Source organism: Ips typographus, linkage group LG9, assembly GCF_016097725.1.
Source record: "Ips typographus isolate SLU linkage group LG9, UJ_Ityp_2.0, whole genome shotgun sequence".
In the NCBI taxonomy this organism is placed as follows: domain Eukaryota; kingdom Metazoa; phylum Arthropoda; class Insecta; order Coleoptera; family Curculionidae; genus Ips; species Ips typographus.
This window is the reverse complement of record NC_138430.1, coordinates 2,110,783-2,134,268: the sequence shown is the minus strand read 5'-3', so window position 1 is coordinate 2,134,268 and position 23,486 is coordinate 2,110,783. Positions and strand designations below refer to the sequence as shown.

General features: G+C 34.0%; 3 protein-coding genes across 7 annotated transcripts in view; 2 read left to right on the top strand and 1 right to left on the bottom strand.

Annotated features, from left to right (window-relative positions):
- The window catches only part of GckIII (Germinal centre kinase III), a 74,971-nt gene extending 73,817 nt beyond the window's left edge, over positions 1–1,154 (top strand). For all 5 annotated transcript variants that reach the window (XM_081986167.1, XM_081986165.1, XM_081986162.1 and 2 more), the window contains 2 exons: positions 311–488; positions 551–1,154. In XM_081986167.1, coding sequence (XP_081842293.1) covers positions 311–488; positions 551–563 — 191 coding nt within the window. In that variant the 3' untranslated portion in view covers positions 564–1,154. The remainder of the gene's footprint in view (positions 1–310; positions 489–550) is intronic.
- Positions 1,155–3,076: 1,922 nt separating this feature from the next.
- Positions 3,077–21,172, bottom strand: Taf6 (TBP-associated factor 6). Its single transcript, XM_081987319.1, has 8 exons — positions 20,702–21,172; positions 20,412–20,642; positions 18,932–19,129; positions 15,630–15,809; positions 15,274–15,574; positions 12,312–12,634; positions 5,719–5,865; positions 3,077–3,603 (listed from the first exon to the last, which is right to left on the bottom strand). Exons 1-8 carry the CDS (start codon positions 20,942–20,944, stop codon positions 3,379–3,381), a joined length of 1,848 nt encoding a protein of 615 aa, XP_081843445.1. The 5' UTR covers positions 20,945–21,172; the 3' UTR covers positions 3,077–3,378.
- Positions 21,173–21,319: 147 nt separating this feature from the next.
- Positions 21,320–22,091, top strand: LOC145734153 (UPF0389 protein CG9231). Its single transcript, XM_081987320.1, has 2 exons — positions 21,320–21,469; positions 21,550–22,091. Exon 2 carries the CDS (start codon positions 21,556–21,558, stop codon positions 21,958–21,960), a length of 405 nt encoding a protein of 134 aa, XP_081843446.1. The 5' UTR covers positions 21,320–21,469; positions 21,550–21,555; the 3' UTR covers positions 21,961–22,091.
- Positions 22,092–23,486: the final 1,395 nt, after the last annotated feature.

Here is a 23,486-nt window from a genome sequence, read left to right as displayed (position 1 = left end):
TAATTTGCCTGCACTTGGCATTAGTGGTAATGGACAGTGGTCGTGGACAAAGTATAGTATTATCCTCGTTTTTTATGGCCGGGAGATTTGGGTCCCTCGCCTGCGGCTCGTGACGTAAACATCCCCCTTAGGGATTAATGGCTATCATAAAAAGCTCGTTGAATAATAAACTATTTTTTAAATTTACGAGTTTTGATCAGTAAATTAGATAATAAAAAAGCTTCCACTTATCAAAACGATCAAGAAACACCGCTCTAGATAATTACTCTTTGGATTATTCACTTATTGTCATTGTGTGTTTATTTTTCAGGAAGAAGCGCAGAAAGTTCTCACAAATCGAGCGACGCAATCGAAGAACTGAAGAACGCGTTCGAATTAGCGGAGCGAACGTGTCCAGGCATCAGCGACATGTTCGTTTCAGAGTTGGTTCAAAAATTAGTGCCATCCATACCTGGTCATAAGTTAAAAGGCGTACTGGACAAATTAAAGTAAGAAATCCCGGTTTTATATTATTAATTGTCTGATCCGTAATGTGATTTTGTTCTTTCAGAGATTCAACATAGACTATTAGAAGGGTTAACTGATTTCAAAGTTCATAGTGTTTTCTACACGTAATATTTACATGACAATATTCTTGTGTCTGTTTTTAACTTAGTAAAAACACGTTTAATAAAAAACCAGTTGATTGCAAATTTGTATACGGGTTTAGTAACGTTAAAACTCACTAACAGACATTTGTCACAAATTTAGTTTAAGTTATTGGCAACGTTTCTACGGTGTATTAACTATTAATTAATTTACACATTAACTGAACTTGCGCACTGGGAGAGTGCTATATTAAATCCGTGTACGAATTCGTGCATGTTTAAACTTAACAATTCACGTTAGAATGCATGTTTTTTCGAGATTTTGATAGATCAGACTTATTTTTTGTTTAATCATTGCCAAGTCCAAGTCAGGTTTGTTGTATATATTGTATATCTAGTGTAACTTAAGCTATTTTTTTCTTGCAATGTATTTTTTAGATGTGTATATATACTATATAGATTATTTTTAATTATAGAAAGGTGTCACTTTGATCAGAACGGTATAGAAGGTTTGTGATTTAACGACTGTTATTAATAATTTATTAAATGATGTTTTACACCCTAAAATTGTTTTATTTTAAAGTAAAAATCAGATATATTTTAGCAACTCCTTCGCTAATTGTCAAGAAAATTTAAAATACCCCTTGCACTTTCTGTGCTCCTGATAAAAAATTCATTTTTTGTCAGTTTTGAAGAAAGTCTAGTTTTGTATCAGGACAGCAGGAACGTAACGAGACATATTTTTAGCTTTTTCTAATACATTGTTCCTTCGCCAATTGTCAAGAAAACTTAAAACACCTCCTGCACCTTCTGTGCTCCTAATAGAAAATTCAATTTTTGCAGAAAATCTAATTTTGTATCAGGAGAGCAGGAACGCAACGAGGTAAATTTTTAGCTTTTTCTAATACATGATTCCTTCGCCAATTGTCAAGAAAACTTAAAATACCTCCTGCACCTTCTGTACTCCTAATGAAAATTCAATTTTTGCAGAAAATCTAATTTTGTATCAGGAGAGCAGGAACGCAACGAGGTAATTTTTTAGCTTTTTCTAATACATGGTTCCTTCGCCAATTGTCAAGAAAACTTAAAATACCTCCTGCACCTTCTGTACTCCTAATGAAAATTCAATTTTTGCAGAAAATCTAATTTTGTATCAGGAAAACAGGAACGCAACGAAGTAAATTTTTAGCTTTTTCTAATACATGGTTCCTTCGCCAATTGTCAAGAAAACTTAAAATACCTCCTGCACCTTCTGTGCTCCTAATAGAAAATTTAATTAAGGTAAATGTTTAGCTTCTACTAATACTTGGTTCCTTCGCCAATTGCCAAGAAAACTTAAAACACCTCTTGCACTTTCTATGCTCCTAATAGAAAATTCAATTTTTGCAGAAAATCTAATTTTGGATCAGGAGAGCAGGAACGCAACGAGGTAATTTTTTAGCTTTTTCTAATACATGATTCCTTCGCCAATTGTCAAGAAAACTTAAAATACCTCCTGCACCTTCTGTGCTCCTAATGAAAATTCAATTTTTGCAGAAAATCTAATTTTGTATCAGGAGAGCAGGAACGCAACGAGGTAATTTTTTAGCTTTTTCTAATACATGGTTCCTTCGCCAATTGTCAAGAAAACTTAAAATACCTCCTGCACCTTCTGTGCTCCTAATAGAAAATTAAATTAAGGTAAATGTTTAGCTTCTACCAATACTTGGTTCCTTCGCGATTTGTCAAGAAAATTTAAAATACCTCCTGCACTTTCTATGCTCCTAATAGAAAATTCAATTTTTGCAGAAAATCTAATTTTGGAGCAGGAGAGCAGGAACGTAACGAGGTAAATTTTTAGCTTTTTCTAATACATGGTTCCTTCGTCAATTGTCAAGAAAACTTAAAATACCTCCTGCACCTTCTGTGCTCCGAATAGAAAATTTAATTTTTGCAGAAAATCTAATTTCTGCAAAAATTTGTCAAGAAAACTTAAAATACCTTCTGCACCTTCTGTGCTCCTAATAGAAAATTCAATTTTTGACAGTTTTACAGAAAATTTAATTTTGTATCAGGAGAGCAAGAACGCAACGAGGTAAATTTTCAGCTTTTTCTAATACATTGTTCCTTCGCCAATTGTCAAGAAAACTTAAAATACCTAATGCACCTTCTGTGCTCCTAATAGAAAATTAAATTAAGGTAAATGTTAAGCTTCTACTAATACTTGGTTCCTTCGTCAATTGTCAAGAAAACTTAAAATACCTTCTGCACCTTCTGTGCTCCTAATAGAAAATTCAATTTTTGTCAGTTTTGCAGAAAAATTCTTGAATTTGTATCAGGAGAGCAGGAACGTATGAAGGTAAATGTTTAGCTATTTTTAATACATGGATGTCCCTTCGCCAATTGTCAAGAAAGCCTAATTTTACCTCTTACACTTTCTGCTCTCCTGGTACAATTTTCACTTATCTTGACATTGGGCGAATTTCAAGACACGCAAATAAAACACCAACTAACCAGATGCAAAATTTTAATAAACATCCATAATACTTAATATAAAAGTTATAATTAATATCGTTTAAATTGTCCTGTTGTAGTACGTGTTTACCGTATTTCAAGTTTCAACAGCAAAACAGATACCACCTACAGACTAATCAAACATGCAAACCTTTTAAAATTTGTAGGTTTTCTTAAAAGAAATCAATGTGTACAATATTTTCGAAAACCAAATATCAAGAGGCTTTAAAAAATGTTCCCGCACCTTAAATACGAATTTTAAAAAACATTCACTCATTGCACGCAGAGCGAATTATCATCACAAATCCGTCAAATCTTCAATCTTCGGAATCTGAAACTGTTGCAATTGTTGCACTTGCTGTTGCGTCATAAAGTTCTGTTTAATGTTCCCTGCTTGGCTTTGCACTCCAGCTGATTGGTTCGTCAGTGAGTTTTGATTCGACATCATCACTAATTTCTGTGACTGGCTTTGAATGAATTTTGGTTGGTTTAAAGTTTGCCCGCTTGAAACCAGCTTAACAACCTGGAAAAATGACGAATAACTGAATAAATTTGATTGTTAAAAATAGTCACGTGACCATTCAAATAATATTTTGCCATTTGAAACGGTCACTTAACCACAGATCACGTGACGGTTTTAGGATTCTAAAACGATTGGACGATTAAAAATAGCCACGTGACAGGTTTTAATCTGTAAGATGTAAATCCCTTTGTAAAAGAGTCACGTCTCTTTAAATTGGACAGTGTACACGTGACTTAGCCAAACTTTGAACAAAACTATTTAGCATTTTCCGCCATTTTGCTTTTAGATAGGTGGGTGCTGTTTGTACTCGTTTTCGACTAATTTGGGGTCGGGAAATCTGAATTCAATGTCAGTTTGACAGTAGCTGTCACCCAGTTCGAGAAACTTACCATAAATCGAGTGGGTGAGGAGTTAGAGGAAAATTAACGTCACCATCGTATTCCCCGTCCTCGAATTAGTAGGAAACGAGTACAAACTGGATTTTTTTGAAAAAATCAAAATGGCGGTCGTAAACGTCATTTGCAATTTCCGCCATTTTACTTTTAGATAGGTGGGTGCTGTTTGTACTCGTTTTCGACTAATTTGGGGTCGGGAAATCTGAATTCAATGTCAGTTTGACAGTAGCTGTCACCCAGTTCGAGAAACTTACCATAAATCGAGTGGGTGAGGAGTTAGAGGAAAATTAACGTCACCATCGTATTCCCCGTCCTCGAATTAGTAGGAAACGAGTACAAACTGGATTTTTTTGAAAAAATCAAAATGGCGGTCGTAAACGTCATTTGCAATTTCCGCCATTTTACTTTTAGATAGGTGGGTGCTGTTTGTACTCGTTTTCGACTAATTTGGAGTCGGGGAATTCAATTTTGAAGGCAGTTTGACAGTAGCTGTCACCCAGTTCGAGAAACTTAACATAAACCGAGTGGGTGAGGAGTTAGAGAAAAATTAACGTCACCATCGTATTCCCCGTCCTCGAATTAGTAGGAAACGAGTACAAACTGGATTTTTTTGAAAAAATCAAAATGGCGGTCGTAAACGTCATTTGCAATTTTCGCCATTTTGCTTTTAGATAGGTGGGTGCTGTTTGTACTCGTTTTCGACTAATTTGGAGTCGGGGAATCCAATTTTGAAGGCAGTTTGACAGTAGCTGTCACCCAGTTTGAGAAACTTAACATAAACCGAGTGAGTGAGGAGTTATAGAAGAATTAACGTCTCCATCGTATTCCCCGTCCTAGATTTAGTAGGAAACAAGTACAAACTCAATTTAAAAAAAAAAATCAAAATGGCGGTCGTAAACGCCATTTGCAATTTCCGCCATTTTGCTTTTAGATAGGTGGGTGCTGTTTGTACTCGTTTTCGACTAATTTGGAGTCGGGGAATCCAATTTTCAAGTCAGTTTGACAGTAGCTGTCACCTAGTTCGAGAAACTTACCATAAATCGAGTGGGTGAGGAGTAAGAGAAAAATTAACGTCACCATCGTATTCCCCGTCCTAGATTTAGTAGAAAACGAGTACAAACTGAATTTTTTTGAAAAAATCAAAATGGCGGTCGTAAACGCCATTTGCATTTTTCGCCATTTTGCTTTTAGATAGATAGGTGCTGTTTGTACTCGTTTTCGACTAATTTGGGGTCGGGGAATCCAGTTTTCAAGTCAGTTTGACAGTAGCTGTCACCCAGTTCGAGAAACTTAACATAAACCGAGTGGGTGAGGAGTAAGAGAAAAATTAACGTCACCATCGTATTCCCCGTCTTAGATTTAGTAGAAAACGAGTACAAACTAAATTTTTTGAAAAAAATCAAAATGGCGGTCTTAAACCGCCATTTGCATTTTTCGCCATTTTGCTTTTAGATAGGTAGGTGCTGTTTGTGCTCGTTTTTGACTAATTTGGGGTCGGGAAATCCAATTTTAAATTCAGTTTGACAGTAGCTGTCAACCAGTTTGAGAAACTTAACATAAACCGAGTGAGTGAGAAGTTAGGAAATAATCAACGTCACCATCGTATTCCTCGTCCTCGATTTAATAAGAATCGACAACAAACTCGATTTTTTAAAAAAAATCAAAATGGCGGTCGTAAACGCCATTTGCAATTTCCGCCATTTTGCTTTTATTAACTTACCGTAGTGGTGGATGAATTAGCCTGGCTAATTTGTGACACATTTGATTGAGATCGCTGCGGCATGAACACCAATTTCTGTTGTTGACTTTGCGGGACCACCCTCGCAGGTTGCTGATTCACCACCACTGTCCGAGTTTGTTGATTACCCTGCAATTTATTCAATAAAAAAATAATAACGTACTTTTAGAAACAATTTAGAAAAATAATTATAATCTTAAAAGAGTCACGTGACCATCAGGATCCGTTTTGAAGATACGGAAGAGTCACGTGGACTAAAAAAATAAATTCGATTATTGAAAATCACGTCACGTGACGATTTGAACATTAAAGGAGTCACGTTATTTTAAAAAATCTCAAGTCAAACTGAAAAACGGTCACTTGACCCTTAAAACAATATTTCATTATTAAAAATCGTCACGTGATTATTTGCACATTATAAGAAGTCACGTGATCTTTAGGATTTCGTTTTGACGTTAAAATAATTGTCAATTGTCACGTGGCCATTTGCATTGTAAGACGGGTTACGCGATATAAAAATATCATGTCAGATTAATGACATTTAAAACTGTCATGTGACCTAGAAATTCTTATTTTATTTTGTTTTCAAAATACGAGTAATTTAATTAAAATTTATTTGAAAAATCAAAGCAGATTATGGGAAATACTGCAAAAGTTGGCAACTATGTCTGCAATGACTGTGGGCGACATGCCTTGCAACTACTGTCTCTATACAGGGTGTCCCACGACGAAAGACATCGATTGATATTGGAAAAAGTATAAATAGGAGAGTTTTGAAAATTAGGCAGGATACTGATGTGGGCATGCCCAATCTAACTAAAATATTTCCAAGGTGGTTGCACTTCCGTTTATAACGGAAGTCGATCACAACTTTCTTATTTTAAATAGAACACCCTATACAGGGTGGCCCAGTTTTAAATGTCAATAATTCACCAATCCATAGCCAATTAAAAAATAAGTTGACATGCATTATGTCATTTTCCTGAAAAGTGCTTCCTAAGTAGCGTAGATACAGGAAGATGGTTTTAGAAGATTTTTAAAAAATTACAGTTTTTTTTAATTTCATTGTTCACCATGAAAAAGAAATTATCTCTTATAAAATTCTGATTTGAAACATCGTTTACGAGATAATTCAGTTATTATATTCAAAGACCCAAATCTAACCTAACCCAACTTAAAAATTGTCTTGGAAAAGGAAAATTTACTTAAGAAGCTTCAAAATTTCATTGCAACCAGTTTTCGTAGTTTCCAGACCAACTGAGAGATTTTAGTTTTAAAAATCGACTTAAAAAAGATAAAAATTAATTTCAGAAGCTTAAAAATTGCGTTTGTAACCAGTTTTCAAGCGAAAATCCGTACATTTAAGCCTTAAAAATTTACTTGAACACCAAAAAGTGACTCTGAACTAATGAAATGTGACATCAGAAGCTTAAAATTTGCATTTGAAATAACTTTTAATAATTTGAAGACGAATTTCAATATTTTAGTCTTGAAAATAGTCTTAGATACAGGACATTGACATTAGATTCATGAAAATTGTCTTGAAAACTAACTTTTCGTGCTTTTTACTTTGCTTTTCATTTTCTTCGACTTCTGGACTATGTTTAGTGCTTCAAAACTGCTTTCAGCTTGGAAAATCGAGTTTCCAGACTATCTTCACCAAGTTATTGACATAGCAAACTTAAAAAACAATTTTTATATTTTTCATAGACTTAAAATGGCATTCCCATCTTTGTCACTATTAAATCGACTTCTAGACACCCCAGTGCTAAAAATTCGAGTATTTCTTAAAAATCTAGACTGTTTTTAGTGCTTTAAGGCTGTTTTCAGTGCGTCAAATCGAGTTTCAAGACTATTTTTACTAAGTTTTTGACTTATCAGGCCCAAAAGCCAGTTTGTACACTGTCCATAGTCTTGAAAAAGTGCAATAAATTGTAGCATCTCTAAGAAATTCAGACTGTAGTGCTTTTTAAGACTGAAAAATCGAGTTTAAGACAATTACTAAAAGTCAAGTTTCTTCAGTAATAAAAATAAAACATTTTGGTACCAAATGCTACGATATTAGTCTTGAGAACTAATTTTTAGAAATGAAATAGGATTTTGGGACTCTTTTTAGTCCTAGTAAAGTCAGTTCTAGTCCTAAAAGTCAACTTTTAGATTATTTTTTCCAGTTTCAGACACTAGACCAGGATGGCAGTCTGAGAAAACAAATTAAAAGACTATTCCATAGTAAATAGCAAGTTTTTAGACTATTCGAAACAAATTTGGACTCTCACAAGTCGATGTTTTAAATTGAACTTTGAAGGGCTGTGTCTTCCTTAGGAAACGTTTTCCAGAAAAATGACATAATGCTCAGTCAAATTATTTTTTGATTGGCTATCGAATGGTGAATTATTGACACTTAAAACTGGACCACCCTGTATATTATTACATACCAGGTGTCCAAGAGCACCCTGGACATAGGAGATTAACATGGGAAAACGGTTTTGATTTTTTTGCGCCTGTACGGCTGATTTGATTGAAAAATCGTATTAATTAAAGTTGTAGTACCTATCACGGACTAGTTTTCTGTATTTTTTTCGGATCTCTAACTTGAGCCCTTTCGTCGTAAAACACGAACAGAAATGCGAAAATTTAAACTTTTTACCTGCACTGTATAAGCGGTTGCCGAGCAACCGTACCCGCAACAATGACCTGTTTACCCGTTGCCCGACAACCGCCTATACAGTGCAGGCCAAAAAAACGTATTATCCAGAAAAACCAAAGCCATCACCAAAAGCTGTCAAGCAAATAATTGAAAATTTTAAGAATACGGGACAAAACCAATCCCTAACAATACAAATGTAGAAATTGCAATTTTGGGCTATTTTGTTGCAAATCCAACTTCGTCAATAAGACAAGTTTCCGTAGAATGAGGTATATCCAAAAGCTCAATTCAAAGGATCCTGAAGAAACATAAATTTCACCCTTTTTCATTTAAATTAGTGCAACACTTAAAAGAGGTTGAATTTCCGAAGAGGGTGGTTTTTAGTGAGTTTTTGCTGACTAGTCACTATAGAGAAGAATTGTTTTTGAATAATATTATTTAGAGCGACGAAGCCAAATTCACTAAAAATGGAATGTTCAATAGACATAATTCACACGTAATTCGAGAGAGAAATTTTCAAGAATTTAATAATAAAAAATGTTTATTCCGAAATAAAACGAAATAGGTTGGATTTAGGTATAGGCAAGTAAATTGAAACTTATAGTAATTTTTAATGCTCAAAATGATTCCGTCATAAAAAATGTGGGTTTCTATTTAAAAAACTTGAAATTTTTCATTTTTTTTAGTGGCAGATTTATGATTTTTTTTGACGACCCTGTATACAAATGAGTCATTACGCACCCTCAGTTTAATAAAACGATCCTTTATTTACAATAACCCAAAGTTTCATTGCAAAATGAAATACGGTTTTAACAGAGTACAAAAAGATGTTGAGCGTTGCAACTGTCACTTTTTTGGAAAAACATTAAATATTGCCACAACATATTTTTGTACTCTGTCAAAACCGTATTTCATTTTGCAATGCAACTTTGGGTTATTGTAAATAAAGGATCGTTTTATTAAACTTTGGGTGCGTAATGACTCATTTGTATACAGGGTTGTCAAAAAAAAATCATAAACCTGCCACTAAAAAAAATGAAAAATTTCAAGTTTTTTTAGATAGAAACCCACATTTTATATGGCAAAATCATTTTGAACATTAAAAATTACTCTACGTTTCAATTTACTTGCCTATACCTAAATCCAACCCATTTCGTTTTATTTGAGAATAATAGCTATTTATGTAACCAGTTACGATAGATTTTGTGTAACGAATGAATGTTTGTAGGGCGACCGCAGCGAGGTCCTACAATTTGAATGAGTTACACAATAAGACATTTTCGAAACGTGTTGGATACATAATTTTTTCTAATTTTGACCAAAAAGCGGTAAAAACCATCTTTTAAAGTGATTTAACACAAATATTCACTTTCATAGCACCTTGTATAAACTGTGACAACGACATGTTATGATGGATGTCGCCCATATGTTTCTACGGAAATGCATAAAAACAGGGAGCGATAAAATGAACTTTTCATAATATAAATTACATAAAGTGATACTTTTCGTAACTAGTTACGAAAAGTAAAACGTTTTGTCACTCTAATCAGTTTTGAAAAGTGTCACTTTATATGCCAAAATTAGAAAAACATTTTTTTATTAGGCTGCATGGTTGGGATTAGCTGGTACTCTAGTTGGCCATGCTTTTGACACACGGTGATATTGGAGAATTGCAGAGCATGTTAATAACACTAGTGACTTGAGTGTTTTGACAACTGCAAATATGCCGTCGCAGTTACGTTATTCAAACCAAGATTACTTAAATCTGTTTATTATTTACGGAGAATGTGATAAAGTTGTGAGTAGAACATGTGAGGTATTTGCCGCTCGTTATCCAGAAAAACCAAAGCCATCACCAAAAGCTGTCAAGCAAATAATTGAACATTTTAAGAATACGGAATCTGTGAAGAGAAAAGCTATTAAAACAAAACCAATCCTTAATAATACAAATGTAGAAATTGCAATTTTGGGCTATTTTGTTCCAAATCCAACTTCGTCAATAAGACAAGTTTCCGTAGAATCAGGCATATCCAAAAGCTCAATTCAAAGGATCCTGAAGAAACATAAATTTCACCCTTTTTCATTTAAATTAGTGCAACACTTAAAAGAGGTTGAATTTCCGAAGAGAGTGGTTTTTAGTGAGTTTTTGCTGACTAGTCACTATGGAGATGAATTGTTTTTGAATAATATTATTTAGAGCGACGAGGCGAAATTCACTAAAAATGGAATGTCCAATAGACATAATTTACACTACTGGTATGACATAAATCCACACGTAATTAGAGAGAGAAATTTTCAAGAAATCTGGAGTTTTATGAATAAAAAATGTTTATTCTCAAATAAAACGAAATGGTATAGATTTAGGTATAGGCAAGTAAATTGAAACTTATAGTAATTTTTAATGCTCAAAATGATTCCGTCATAAAAAATGTGGGTTTCTATTTAAAAAACTTGAAATTTTTCATTTTTTTTAGTGGCAGATTTATGATTTTTTTTGACGACCCTGTATACAAATGAGTCATTACGCACCCTCAGTTTAATAAAACGATCCTTTATTTACAATAACCCAAAGTTTCATTGCAAAATAAAATACGCTTTTGACAGAGTAGAAAAATATGTTGAGCGTTGCAACTGTCACTTTTTTGGAAAAACATCAAATATTTCAAAAACGGTTAGAGATAGGCATAGGGTATTGTACACAAAAGTTGGTCAGAATTTTGTGAGGAATCCAAATATGTAATAATATATAGGGTGTTCTATTTAAAATAAGAAAGTTGTGATCAACTTCTGGTATAAACGGAAGTGCAACCATCTTGAAAATATTTTAGTTAGATTGGGCATGCCCACATCAGTATTCTGCCAAATTTTCAAAACTCTCCTATTTATACTTTTTCCAATATCAATCGATGTCTTTCGTCGTGGGACACCCTGTATAAGTTCCACGTCACATACTGACGTGTGTATAAGGCAAGGGGCTGCCAAGTATCTGACGCTGACGAATCCAAAGGCAGCTCCTGAGACCAAACCCACATTACTACGTTATTCCCCTCTTCTCGGTTATCTCCAAATGACAAGCTGTATTAGCGCCATCTCTTAGAGTTTATCTACAACTGAAGCGGCCGACATACATCTTTCAGGCTTCCATTTTGGGTGCCACTTTAACTACCTACACTGCGTTGGTTTTCTAACGACAATTACGTCAGATCGTCACCTGTCGATCTAAAGAATGTCACAGTACCCTTTTGATCATGTCCTTACTGGACACTCTGTATAGAAGCGCGCGGACTTTTAAATGTTTATTAATTTAATAAGTTCTTATTAGTTTTAGAGTAAAAATACTTGGGATTGACTTTTTTTGAGACCTTGCTTAATCATATTATTGGATAAAAGGGAAAGTTTCCCATTTCGTGTAACGTTCATAAAATGATTTTTCCAAATGCGCGATTCTACGTAAAACAGTGCCGTAATAATGTTTTTCTAATTTTGGCATATAAAGTGACACTTTTCAAAACTGATTAGAGTGACAAAACGTTTTACTTTATGTAACTAGTTACATAAAGTATCACTTTATGTAACTAGTTATGAAAAGTTCATTTCATCACTCCCTGTTTTTATGCATTTCCGTAGAAACATATGGGCGACATCCATCATAACTTGTCGTTGTCACAGTTTATACAAGGTGCTATGAAAGTGAATATTTGTGTTAAATCACTTTAAAAGATGGTTTTCACAGCTTTTTGGTCAAAATTAGAAAAAATTATGTATGCAACACGTTTCGAAAATGTCTTATTGTGTAACTCATTCAAATTGTAGGACCTCGCTGCGCTCGCCCTACGAACATTCATTCGTTACACAAAATCGAACTTTTCGTAACTTGTTACATAAATAGTTATTTATTTCAACTGTAAATGTTAAAATTAACACTCACCTGCTGAACAATTGGAGTATTTGAGGTTAACGATTGTCGAGCTACCGCCTGACCGACTGTAGTAATTGTACTTGCTGATACACTGGTAGCAGCGGCCGTCGTAGTCGGGGTTGGTTGATTTCTAGCTTTGACCACCGCCGAATGGAACGAAATTCCCATATAACCGTAATCCTGCCGATACTCTTCCATATTGTCCGGTGGGTTTCTTATACTTTTGATCACCGGAGCCATTATCTTAATCAACAGCTGTTTAATATGTCCGGCGGCTGTTCTGTCCGAGTTTGAGATCAAATTTCCTTCAAGATGGGACTCTATTCTGGCTCCTAAAGGTTCAGTTAATAATTCAAATAATGTTTGGTATTTGGACGTAAATTGAAATTTAGGTAGAAATTTTGTTCCGGATTTAGTCGCTTTCGAACCTTTCTGAAGTTCGTTCGACTAAATGCGGAACATTTTTACCTAATTTTTAATTTTATATAAGTTCATCTAAAATATGCTAATACCGGAAACAAATACCAACTTGCTTATTGTAAATGAAACGGCCTGTATACTGTTTGGTTTTTGGATTCAACTACAAATTCTAGACATATTTCATGTTTAATATCATATACCTGTCAGAATCCCTTTTTGAGATATTTGTATGTGAAATTTGACATTTGGAATATAAAAAACAATGGTAATTTTTGCATTCCCGAAAATGTTTTCTTCTTGGTTTTTGTATTTTGTAGTGGTAAACATAGTTGATTCTAAGAGTGGGTGCAGAAAAACGTCTAGAAAAATGATACAGGGTGGTCAAAAATTTACCTCAAAAAATGATTCTTTTCTGAAATACGCCTTATTTTTATGATTTTATCTTGTTCCCCGTGTAAAATTAGGGCTAGTTTGTATTAAGTTACTTAATTAGAAAATTGACACTTTCTGAAATATCACAAATAATTGTTTATCCCATAAAGGTCTAAGATGGCTTTTCGTGAGTATTAATGGTAAAGTGGGCTGTGAATTATATCATTTTAACGTTCCATCAAGCGTGCCGGGCAAATTTGACGTCACGATGACGTAATTTGACAGTTGGCCAATGCATTGTTCTGTTCAATTACGTCATCGTGACGTCTGACTTGCGGCCTCGTTAAACGCGTGCACCGCCTACTTTGCTGCTATTCAACCAAAACTGTCATATCTGTAGGAATTCATTTATTGGTGTTTATGTCAAAAAGTATAAATTTTTTACATAAATAACATAACACGAACTTATCCTAATTTTATACAGGCAACAAGCTAAAATTATAAAAATAGGGGTGTTCCATTTAAAAAACTTGACATTTTGCACTTTTTTAAATTAATTTTTTGAATCATTTTTTTTTAAAGTTTTTTTGCACCCCCTGTTAGAACCAACCTTGCTAAACACGAAAAAAAGTTTTAAACTCAAAAAGAAACACCCTGTATATGACCCTCTATCTATGCGATGGTAGAATCCAATAAACAGAGTGTTCCATTTAAAATAAGCTGATATCTACTTCCGGAAGTGTCACAATTTTGAAAATATTTTAGATTAACTGCCCCCATCGGCTTCGATATACAACCAAATTTTAACGGTTTTTCCGTAATGGAAAAATGGCGTCGATAACTCTACTGGTTCCTGAAATATCCTAATTCAAGTAAAAATGCGAGTTTTTGACTAAAACCTAGACAATAGACCACTTGAAGCTTATGAAAACTAATAATGGAGTAAAGTTCGGAACGAAATTGTTAGATATCTTATTGAGCATTAAATTCCCTACAATTTACACAAAAAATGGCGTCGATAACTCTACTGGTTCCTCCTGAAATATCTTTTTTCAAGTAAAAATGCGAGTTTTTGACTAAAACTTAGACAATAGACAACTTGAAACTTATGAAAACTAGTAAAGTTATTAAAAGTTAATTATTACACAATTATGGCGTAACCACTGACAGATTAGGTTAAGGCATAAAACATTTTAAGTGACACTCGTTTAAAGACAGTCAAATTGCAAAAATAGAAAAAACGTTTTGAAATTTTGAAAACCGCTTTAAACACGGTTGATTCTAAGAGTGGTGCAGAAAAACGTCTAGAAAAATGACACAGGGTGGTCAAAAATTTACCTCAAAAAATGATTTTTTTTTCTGAAACACGCCTTATTTTTATGATTTTATCTTGTTCCCCGTGTAAAATTAGGGCTAGTTTGTATTAAGTTACTTAATTAGAAAATTGACACTTTCTGAAATATCACAAATGATTGTTTATCCCACAAAGGTCTAAGATGGCGTTTCGTGAGTATTAATGGTAAAGTAGGCTGTGAATTATATCATTTTGACGTTCCATCAAGCGTGCCGGGCAAATTTGACGTCACAATGACGTAATTTGACAGTTGGCCAATGCACTGTTCTGTTCAATAACGTCATCGTGACGTCTAATTTGCGGCCTCGTTAAACGCGTGCACCGCCTACTTTGCTGCTATTCAACCAAAACTGTCGTATCTGTAGCAATTCATTTATTCGTGTTTATGTAAAAAAGTATAAATTTTTCACATAAATAACATAACACGAACTTATCCTAATTTTATACAGGGAACAAAATTATAAAAATAGGGGTGTTCCATTTAAAAAACTTGACATTTTGCACTTTTTTAAATTCATTATTTGAATCCATTTTTGACCATCCTGAATCATTTTTTTTAAAGTTTTTTCGCACCCACTGTTAGAACCAACCTTGCTAAACACGAAAAAATACAGAAAAAGGTTTTAAACACAAAAAGAAACACCCTGTATATGACCCTCTATGCAATGGTAGAATCCAATATACAGAGTGTTCCATTCAAAATAAGCTGGTATCTACTTCCGGAAGTGTCACAATTTTGAAAATATTTTAGATTAACTGCCCCCATCGGCTTCGATCTATCCACAGCTCTGATTAAAAATAACTTATTACAAAATCAAAACTTACCAATACCACGGATTTTGGGCAAAATAAATATCCGCGTGACTTCTGGTCCCAGTTCTGACAATCCTTGTAAAGCTCCATACAGTGACGATAAAGGAATCTTGTCGCATTGTTGCAAAGCGTTAGTGAACATCCTTGTAATTCTCGTTTGTATGTTATTCGTGCTGGTATTGAAATTTTTACAGATTTGAGACATTAAACGAGAGGCGAAATCTCTTAAGGCCCAATGATTGTCCAAGTCTGGTCGCATGCAAAGTTGCTTCGATACGATACACGTGGTGACAGACGGTATTAATTCATGCAACTAAAACGATAATTCCTGTAAGTCCCAAATAACTGGAAAATCTCCTTAGACTTACATATTTTTCTAAGTATAACGACTGGTTATCCAACAAAGCCTTGACCATCCGCATGAGATAAATCAAAAGCGCTAAATTGTTCTGCACTACATTCACTCTAACTCCTTCAATAATAAAGGTACACATTCTGGGCAACATTTCGTGAAGTCCGGGATCAGACGACAAACTTTGTAACGCTTCCTATAAGCGCATTAATGGATTTAAAATCGAAAAAATCTAGTGATGGACGTAAATTTTTAAGTAAAATTGTAAAAGTGTGACAGAAAAATTTACCAATTTGACCAGTAAATTTGCAGATTGCTAATTGAAATTTGCCTGAAAGATATCCTTTTTTTACCATGACTGTCGCTAATTTCATTAAAGTAAAATTGTCAAAAAAAAATCCTGAATAAAAGGCTGTTTCGATTTGTTATTTATTGTTTTAGAGATTTTGGTTAATCAATAATAAAATAAATGAAATAAAACTTTTCTGGCAAAGTGATGCTTGTACTGAATGAGTAACAATCTTATAACTTTTTTTATGAAAAACTAGCATTTGCATGTTTCTGAGATGAGAAAAAGCAAATCTAAAGATGTTATGTAATTTGCCGCCAAATGTCAAAATAACTGTCATAACGCTCAGAAACACGTCTTGTTTCGAAAATTGTGGTAAATTGTAAATGTTGCAAATTTTGACAGTTTTGACATTAGTCACAGAAATCACGTGGTTTCAAATTTAGCTGGGCAGTCACGTGACCACTGTCAAAGTAATTGTAATAAATCTCAGAAACACTTTTTATATCGAATACTGCATGAAAACTTTTCCAAACCCTGATTTTTGCAACTTTTGAGCACAGTTTGACCAGTCAGGGTCAAAATAGCTTGTAAAACACACTTGGAGTGAGAAAATGACTGTTTTAAGCACATTTTTGAAATCCTCATTGAATTTCCTATCCAATAACCTGAAAAACCCTATAAATTTTGGTACAGTTAAGGAAAAAAGCGGTGTCCAAGTTTGAACTGGCAGAGACACAGTTTGAAAGGACAGTCAGAGACAAAATCGCTTATAAAACCCACTTGGAGTAAGAAAATGACTATTTTAAGCACATTTTTGAAATCTTCATTAAATTTCCTCTCTCACAACCAGAAAAATACTACAAAATTTGGTACATTCAAGGAAAAAAGCGGTGTCGAAGTTTGAACTGACAGAAACACAGTTTGAAAGGACAGTCAGGGACAAAATCGCTTGTCAAACAAACATGGAGTGAGAAAATGACAGTTTTCAGCACATTTTTGAAATCCTCTTTGAATTTCCTATGCAATAACCTGAAGAACCCTATAAATTTTGGTACATTCAAGGAAAAAAGCGGTGTCGAAGTTTGAACTGCCAGAAACACAGTTTGAAAAGACAGTCAGGGACAAAATTGCTTGTAAAACCCACTTGGAGTAAGAAAATGAGTATTTTAAGCACATTTTTGAAATCCTCATTAAATTTCCTATCCAATAACCTGAAAAACACTATAAAATTTGGTACAGCCAGGGAGAAAAGGGTTGACAAAGTTTGAACTGCCAGAAACACAGTTTGAAAAGACAGTCAGAGAAAAAATCGTCTGGAAAACCCACTTGGAGTAAGAAAATGACTGTTTTAAGCACATTTTTGAAATCCTCATTGAATTTCCTATCCAATAACCTGAAAAACCCTATAAATTTTGGTACAGTTAAGGAAAAAAGCGGTGTCCAAGTTTGAACTGGCAGAGACACAGTTTGAAAGGACAGTCAGAGACAAAATCGCTTGTAAAACCCACTTGGAGTAAGAAAATGACTATTTTAAGCACATTTTTGAAATTTCATTAAATTTCCTCTCTCACAACCAGAAAAATACTACAAAATTTGGTACATTCAAGGAAAAAAGCGGTGTCGAAGTTTGAACTGCCAGAAACACAGTTTGAAAAGACAGTCAGGGACAAAATTGCTTGTAAAACCCACTTGGAGTAAGAAAATGACTATTTTAAGCACATTTTTGAAATCCTCATTAAATTTCCTATCCAATAACCTGAAAAACACTATAAAATTTGGTACAGCCAGGGAGAAAAGCGTTGACAAAGTTTGAACTGCCAGAAACACAGTTTGAAAAGACAGTCAGAGACAAAATCGTCTGGAAAACCCTCTTGGAGTAAGAAAATGACTGTTTTAAGCACATTTTTGAAATCCTCATTGAATTTCCTATCCAATAACCTGAAAAACCTTATAAATTTTAGTACAGTTAAGGAAAAAAGCGGTGTCCAAGTTTGAACTGGCAGAGACACAGTTTGAAAGGACAGTCAGAGACAAAATCGGTTGTAAAACCCACTTGGAGTAAGAAAATGACTATTTTAAGCACATTTTTGAAATCTTCATTAAATTTCCTCTCCCACAACCAGAAAAATACTACAAAATTTGGTACATTCAAGGAAAAAAGCGGTGTCGAAGTTTGAACTGACAGAAACGCAGTTTGAAAGGACAGTCAGGGACAAAATCGCTTGTCAAACAAACATGGAGTGAGAAAATGACAGTTTTCAGCACATTTTTGAAATCCTCATTGAATTTCCTATCCAATAACCTGAAAAACCCTTTAAATTATGGTACATTCAACGAAAAAAGCGTTGACAAAGTTTGAACTGCCAGAAACACAGTTTGAAAAGACAGTCAGAGACAAAATCGCCTGGAAAACCCACTTGGAGTAAGAAAATTAATGTTTTAAACACATTTTTGGAATCCTTATTAACTTTCCTATTTAATAACCTGAAAAACACTACAAAAATTTGGTACAGTCAGACAGAAAATTGGTGTCAAAGTTTGAACTGACAGGAACAGACTTTAAAAGGACAGTCAAAGGCCTTGTAAAACACACTTGGAGTGAGAAAATGACTGTTTTAAGCACATTTTTGGAATCCTCATTAAATTTCCTATCAAATAACCTGAAAAAATACTACCAAATTTGGTACAGTCAGAAAGAAAAGCGGTGTCAAAGTTTGAACTGAGAGAAACACAGTTTGAAAGGACAGTCAAGGACAAAATCACCTGTAAAATCCACTTAGAGGAAAAAAATGACAATTTTAAGCACATTTTTGGAATCCTCCTTAAATTTACTATTCAATAACCTGAAAAAACACTACAAAGTTTGGTAAAGTCAAAAAGAAAAGCGGCGTCAAAATTTGAACTGCCAGCCACACAGTATTTGTAATTTACCAGTAATTTACTGGTCAAATTTTCCTGGTACAGTAAAATATTTCCTTTACCAGTAATTTACCTATCACTATAAACATCAAATAATAGACACTTACGGCTCTTCTAGCTTCGTCCGAACCGACACAAGCTTCCGTGATTTCCTTGTAGTACAATTGTTGCTCCACTGACAGTTCGTGCGTTGCAAGCTGTTTGATCTGAACCGTTTCGACGTTCTTTAACTTTTGTTTTCCAGTACTTGGTTTGCCGGCGGTTTCTTTCATAGGTTTTTTATTTACCGGATCCACAGATTCCAACTAAAATTTGGATAGAAAAAGTTCTTCTATAATCTACACTAAAAAAGTTATTTTGTCTGTCTATATAAATTAGCTGGAATTTTACAGTCCGCTGTTTAAAACTTTGCTGATATTTACTTACTACATCCATGGTTAGGAATTCATTAAGTCAAGTACTATGACATTTTTAAGAAGTACTTGGCTTGGGACTTCTTTATTACAAAGCTTGCCTTTATTTCAACTATTTTCAACTAACTACTTAATACCTGACAGAAAATAGTGGCAAAAGATACATCCTGGTGGTTTCATTCATTACTGTTTTTCCTATTAATCAATCAAGAAGTAAAATAATTTGAAACAGGCTAATTCCTTGCACTCAACATACAAATAGAAAAAAATAAGGCAAAATAATAATTGGATAAATGGCAACATTGCTACCTATAAGACCCTTAGTTTTTGAGGATTTTGTTAAAAATGCACATATGGAATTTAATAAGCTCTGTGCACTGTTTATTGTGGCTGCTAGTTGGAAATCTGTTTAAAAAATAACCACAAACAACCCTTCAAATTAGTATACAAAACTAAACCCAATCATCTTCACACCTTTCTCTAATTAGTTATGTCCTAAATAACTGTCTGCTAACTTTCATGTTTGATCCACAGTATTCGTGAAATTTTCCTTATTTTATAAGATCACAAGAAATTTTAAAGCCAAGTTAGACATTTTTTGGCTAAACATAAGACCACCAAAAATGTTCTTAATGAAAAAATAATGGTTTGATGGAATATATCAGTGTGTGCAATTACCTACACTCTGTATAGTTGTAATGACATCATCAATATGTACCATTCTTAGAATGGCTTTTTAACGTGTTTTTTTATGCCAAGACAAGAGAAATTCTGTTCTTCAGCAGGACAATGCAAAAAGACCAATAAAATAAAGATTAAAATATAGGTAAGGTGTAGAGCCTTCAAATAAGCAATACCTAATTAATTCAGCCTTTTTTAGATGCCTAAACCATCTTTACAGAACAATATGATTCGTAATTGGCTTCTGGTAAACTGGACATTTAGTAATTTTCAAACTATAAAAAATACAAGTTAATTATGTACTTTCCAGATAATTTCTAGACAGACTATACCAAGTTTTATTAAAGATGAAGACTAAAATGTAAAAACAGAGATACTATGATGGACTGTGATAACAGGAGTCTACAAATGTTAATATTTGCTAATTCAATGTGGCAAAACTTACAGTCTCCATCAAAAAAATTAAAATTAAAAAAAAAACTGAAATAAATACCTTCTGAATACTCTTTGCTACTGGTGGAGGATTTTCAGGTATGGTGGGTTGAATTCCATCAATACACAGCCAATGTGAGCGTAGTGTGGCTTCTAGTGGAGCTTTTGGATTCAAGTTAGACAACAAATCATTCAAGTCCACTTCCTTTTCCTCAATAAAATGCAACTCTCTACCACCTCCAGATGCAAAACGAAATGGAAGTGGTTCTGTAGAATGAAACCCATATTGGGGCTAAAAGCACATTATAACACCATTAGTTAAACCCAAAAGGAGCTTTTTGTGGTACTTACCTCAATATTTCTAACTTTCAAAGCCGAGTCCACATCAGACTGAACTAACCTTACCCGTTTGGAGTGGTTCATAAATTTAGCAGCATCTTGTATGATGTGTTTCAATCGAAATGATATATCATCGGCCAGTTCTTTGGCTGCCTCGTCTTGCAAGTTTCCTATGCCTACACTTTCGGCTATCACTTTCATTGATTCTATTGAAAAGTTGGTGCCATATAAGTCACCTTCACCCATTTTAAGCATTGTTTTTTGAGAATAGGCTATAGCCACCTTAACACCAACACTAGAACACAGTGGCTGAGTAATTTGACAAAATGTAAACAGAAGTTAAATCATCAAATCATTTGAAAACTGTTAATTTTACGTTTAAGCGGGCTAGCACAAGTATAAATTATTGAAAATAAATAAAATATTCAAATGTTGATATAATAAGAACAAACTCCAAACAATTGAAATAAAAATGTCAGCTGTCTAAAGTCAGTCAGTCACATAATATTTTGACAGAATACAAAGCATGCAAAGTGACGCATTCGTTTAGCAATCTGTCACGTAGTTGAAACGGTTAATCACGTGAGGACAAATAGACTTACTTGTAAAACCGACATGTGACCGGTTACCACCATTACCACATGAAAGTTTTGTGTGACTGATGTCACTGTGAGAGACATGTGTTAAAAAAATTAAATTAAAAAACAAAAAACCTTTTTAAATATTAAATAACATCTTTTTTGGGAGTTGGGGACAATACCAGTAATAACAAAAATATTCGTAAGTAGTGAAAAAATTTACTATAAAATCCTTATGATGTAATGTTGGACTTTACTCATAAACCCTACTAATGTTTTCAGACAAAAATGGTTATTTCCATATTACAAAAGATGGCCCCAGACAGAATAAAGGCAAAAGCTCTAATCAACAGATGGTATAGTGATGACAGTGGTAGTCAAATTGGAAAACTAAACGCTTCGCATAAAGTGGATAACTTGGAGAAGAGATTTTTAGTATGGACTGGCAAGTACAAGACACTGAACGACGTCCCAGCCTTTGTGTCTCAAGCGGTTATGGAGAAAACCAGAAATCGAATGAGAATTAAAATCGCCAACTATATGATGGCAGCTACAGCTTTGGGGTGTGCTCTAATGGTGTACCTGGGCAAGCAAGATCAAGAATCTGGCAAGTCAGTTTTAAAAATGAATCTCGACTGGCACAAACAGATTAATGAAGATTACAAGAAGGAACAGGATGAAGCCAAAAAGTAAAAGAATGAAAAGTATGTCAAATATTTATGTAGAAGTTGTTTTAAGTGAGAATTGTACATAGTTAATTAAATAGACAAAAAAGTTGTTATTGCTGCTGTAAGTACTAATAAATGATGAGTTTTCTTTCTTTACTAGTAAGAAGTATCAAAAAATCCAGTCATTTTAGGTTTTCAGCCCATTCCATTTGTCAAGAAGGATTAAGTATAGAGGAAATCAAACTATTTCATGATGACGTCACAATTTTCAATTCAAAAGTATCTTTAGATTTAGGAATTTATCCCTAGAAATTCTGTGCACAACCAGGATTGCCAAATCAGGGAATTTTTCCCAAAAAATAGAGCATTTTTTTTTTTGGGGGAAATATAAAGTATATTTACCATGGAGCCTGCTTACTGACATATATTCAGACATCAGAATGATTGAAGATTTTAGACCTTACTACTGGAAATCACCCCTTTTTGGGACAGTTTAAGTTTATGAAGAATGCACTATAAATACCTTAAAATTTGTGGAAAGGCCTATACTAAAGTTTGGCGTGCACAACAGTGTTCTAGGCCGGATTTCTCAGTTATTATAGTCATAAAAACGACACTTGACTAAGTAAAACTCCTAGGAGGTGAGTTCCCATAACCTCATTTTGCGTTTGCGTCCTGGGTCTGACGTCACTAATTTTCTATTGGTCAACAGTACATTTTCAGCTGACAGATCTCCCAAAACTTTTTTCTCATTTGTCACAATTTGTTAATGTTTTGTTTATTTCTTTAACTTAACTGTTACAGTTCTAAATCGTTATTCTGCTATTCAGCTAATTGTCGCATTGGAAACAAGGATGAATCTTCCATTCTTCCAGTTCCATGGCAATCACCATTGCCATTTTCAGTTTTGCCATTCAGATATAACTTTTGCCGTATACGCGTCGTCCAAAACGTCAAAACATTAGAAACCGACGCAAGAAGTTGAACATTTTCAGCTTCTTGGGGGCTGTCATTTTCAAGTTTTGCTTCTACCAATCGGAAATAAGTGACGTCAGACGCAAGACGCGGTTATGGGAACTCACCTTAACTGTCACAGGAACCAAGTTAGGAACTGTCAAGTTGTGACACGGTTAAAAAGCTCATTCACTTGCGCTGCTCTATTTCCCGGCCAATAACTCGGTTATTTGGGATTTTTGAAAAAAAATGGTATTTAATTAAAAAAAGGTCAAAAATACGGGCTATATTTTGACGTTTGTACGAACCTTTTAGCGGACATAGTAACCAAGATGCGTCAAATAGTAAAGACACCTGTCATATTTAATGAAAAGTTAGAGTTTCAAAGAAACAGAGAAATAGAAAAATTAATGAAATCCAAGAATAACAAATTATAATCTATGACAACATTTTTTAGGGATTTCTTTATTTCGACAACCTTCTGATCTGGCAACCCTTTCAACAACCTTTATTGTTGATATTTCCCAACTAAATGATGAAAAGAGCTTTAGGATGTTATTGTTATGGACTTTAGTACCAAAAAAAAAAAACGATAAA

What these genes read in the sequence shown, in the direction of transcription:
- Taf6 (XM_081987319.1), bottom strand. Translation starts at nt 20,944, where the DNA reads ATGCTTAAAATGGGTGAAGGTGACTTATATGGCACCAACTTTTCAATA. An exon ending in CGGACGAAGCTAGAAGAGCC is followed by an intron (nt 15,810 to 18,931) that starts GTAAGTGTCTAT and finishes ATGCGCTTATAG; the next exon opens with GAAGCGTTACAAAGTTTGTC. An exon ending in CGTTATACTTAGAAAAATAT is followed by an intron (nt 15,575 to 15,629) that starts GTAAGTCTAAGG and finishes TTATCGTTTTAG; the next exon opens with TTGCATGAATTAATACCGTC.
- LOC145734153 (XM_081987320.1), top strand. Translation starts at nt 21,556, where the DNA reads ATGGTTATTTCCATATTACAAAAGATGGCCCCAGACAGAATAAAGGCA.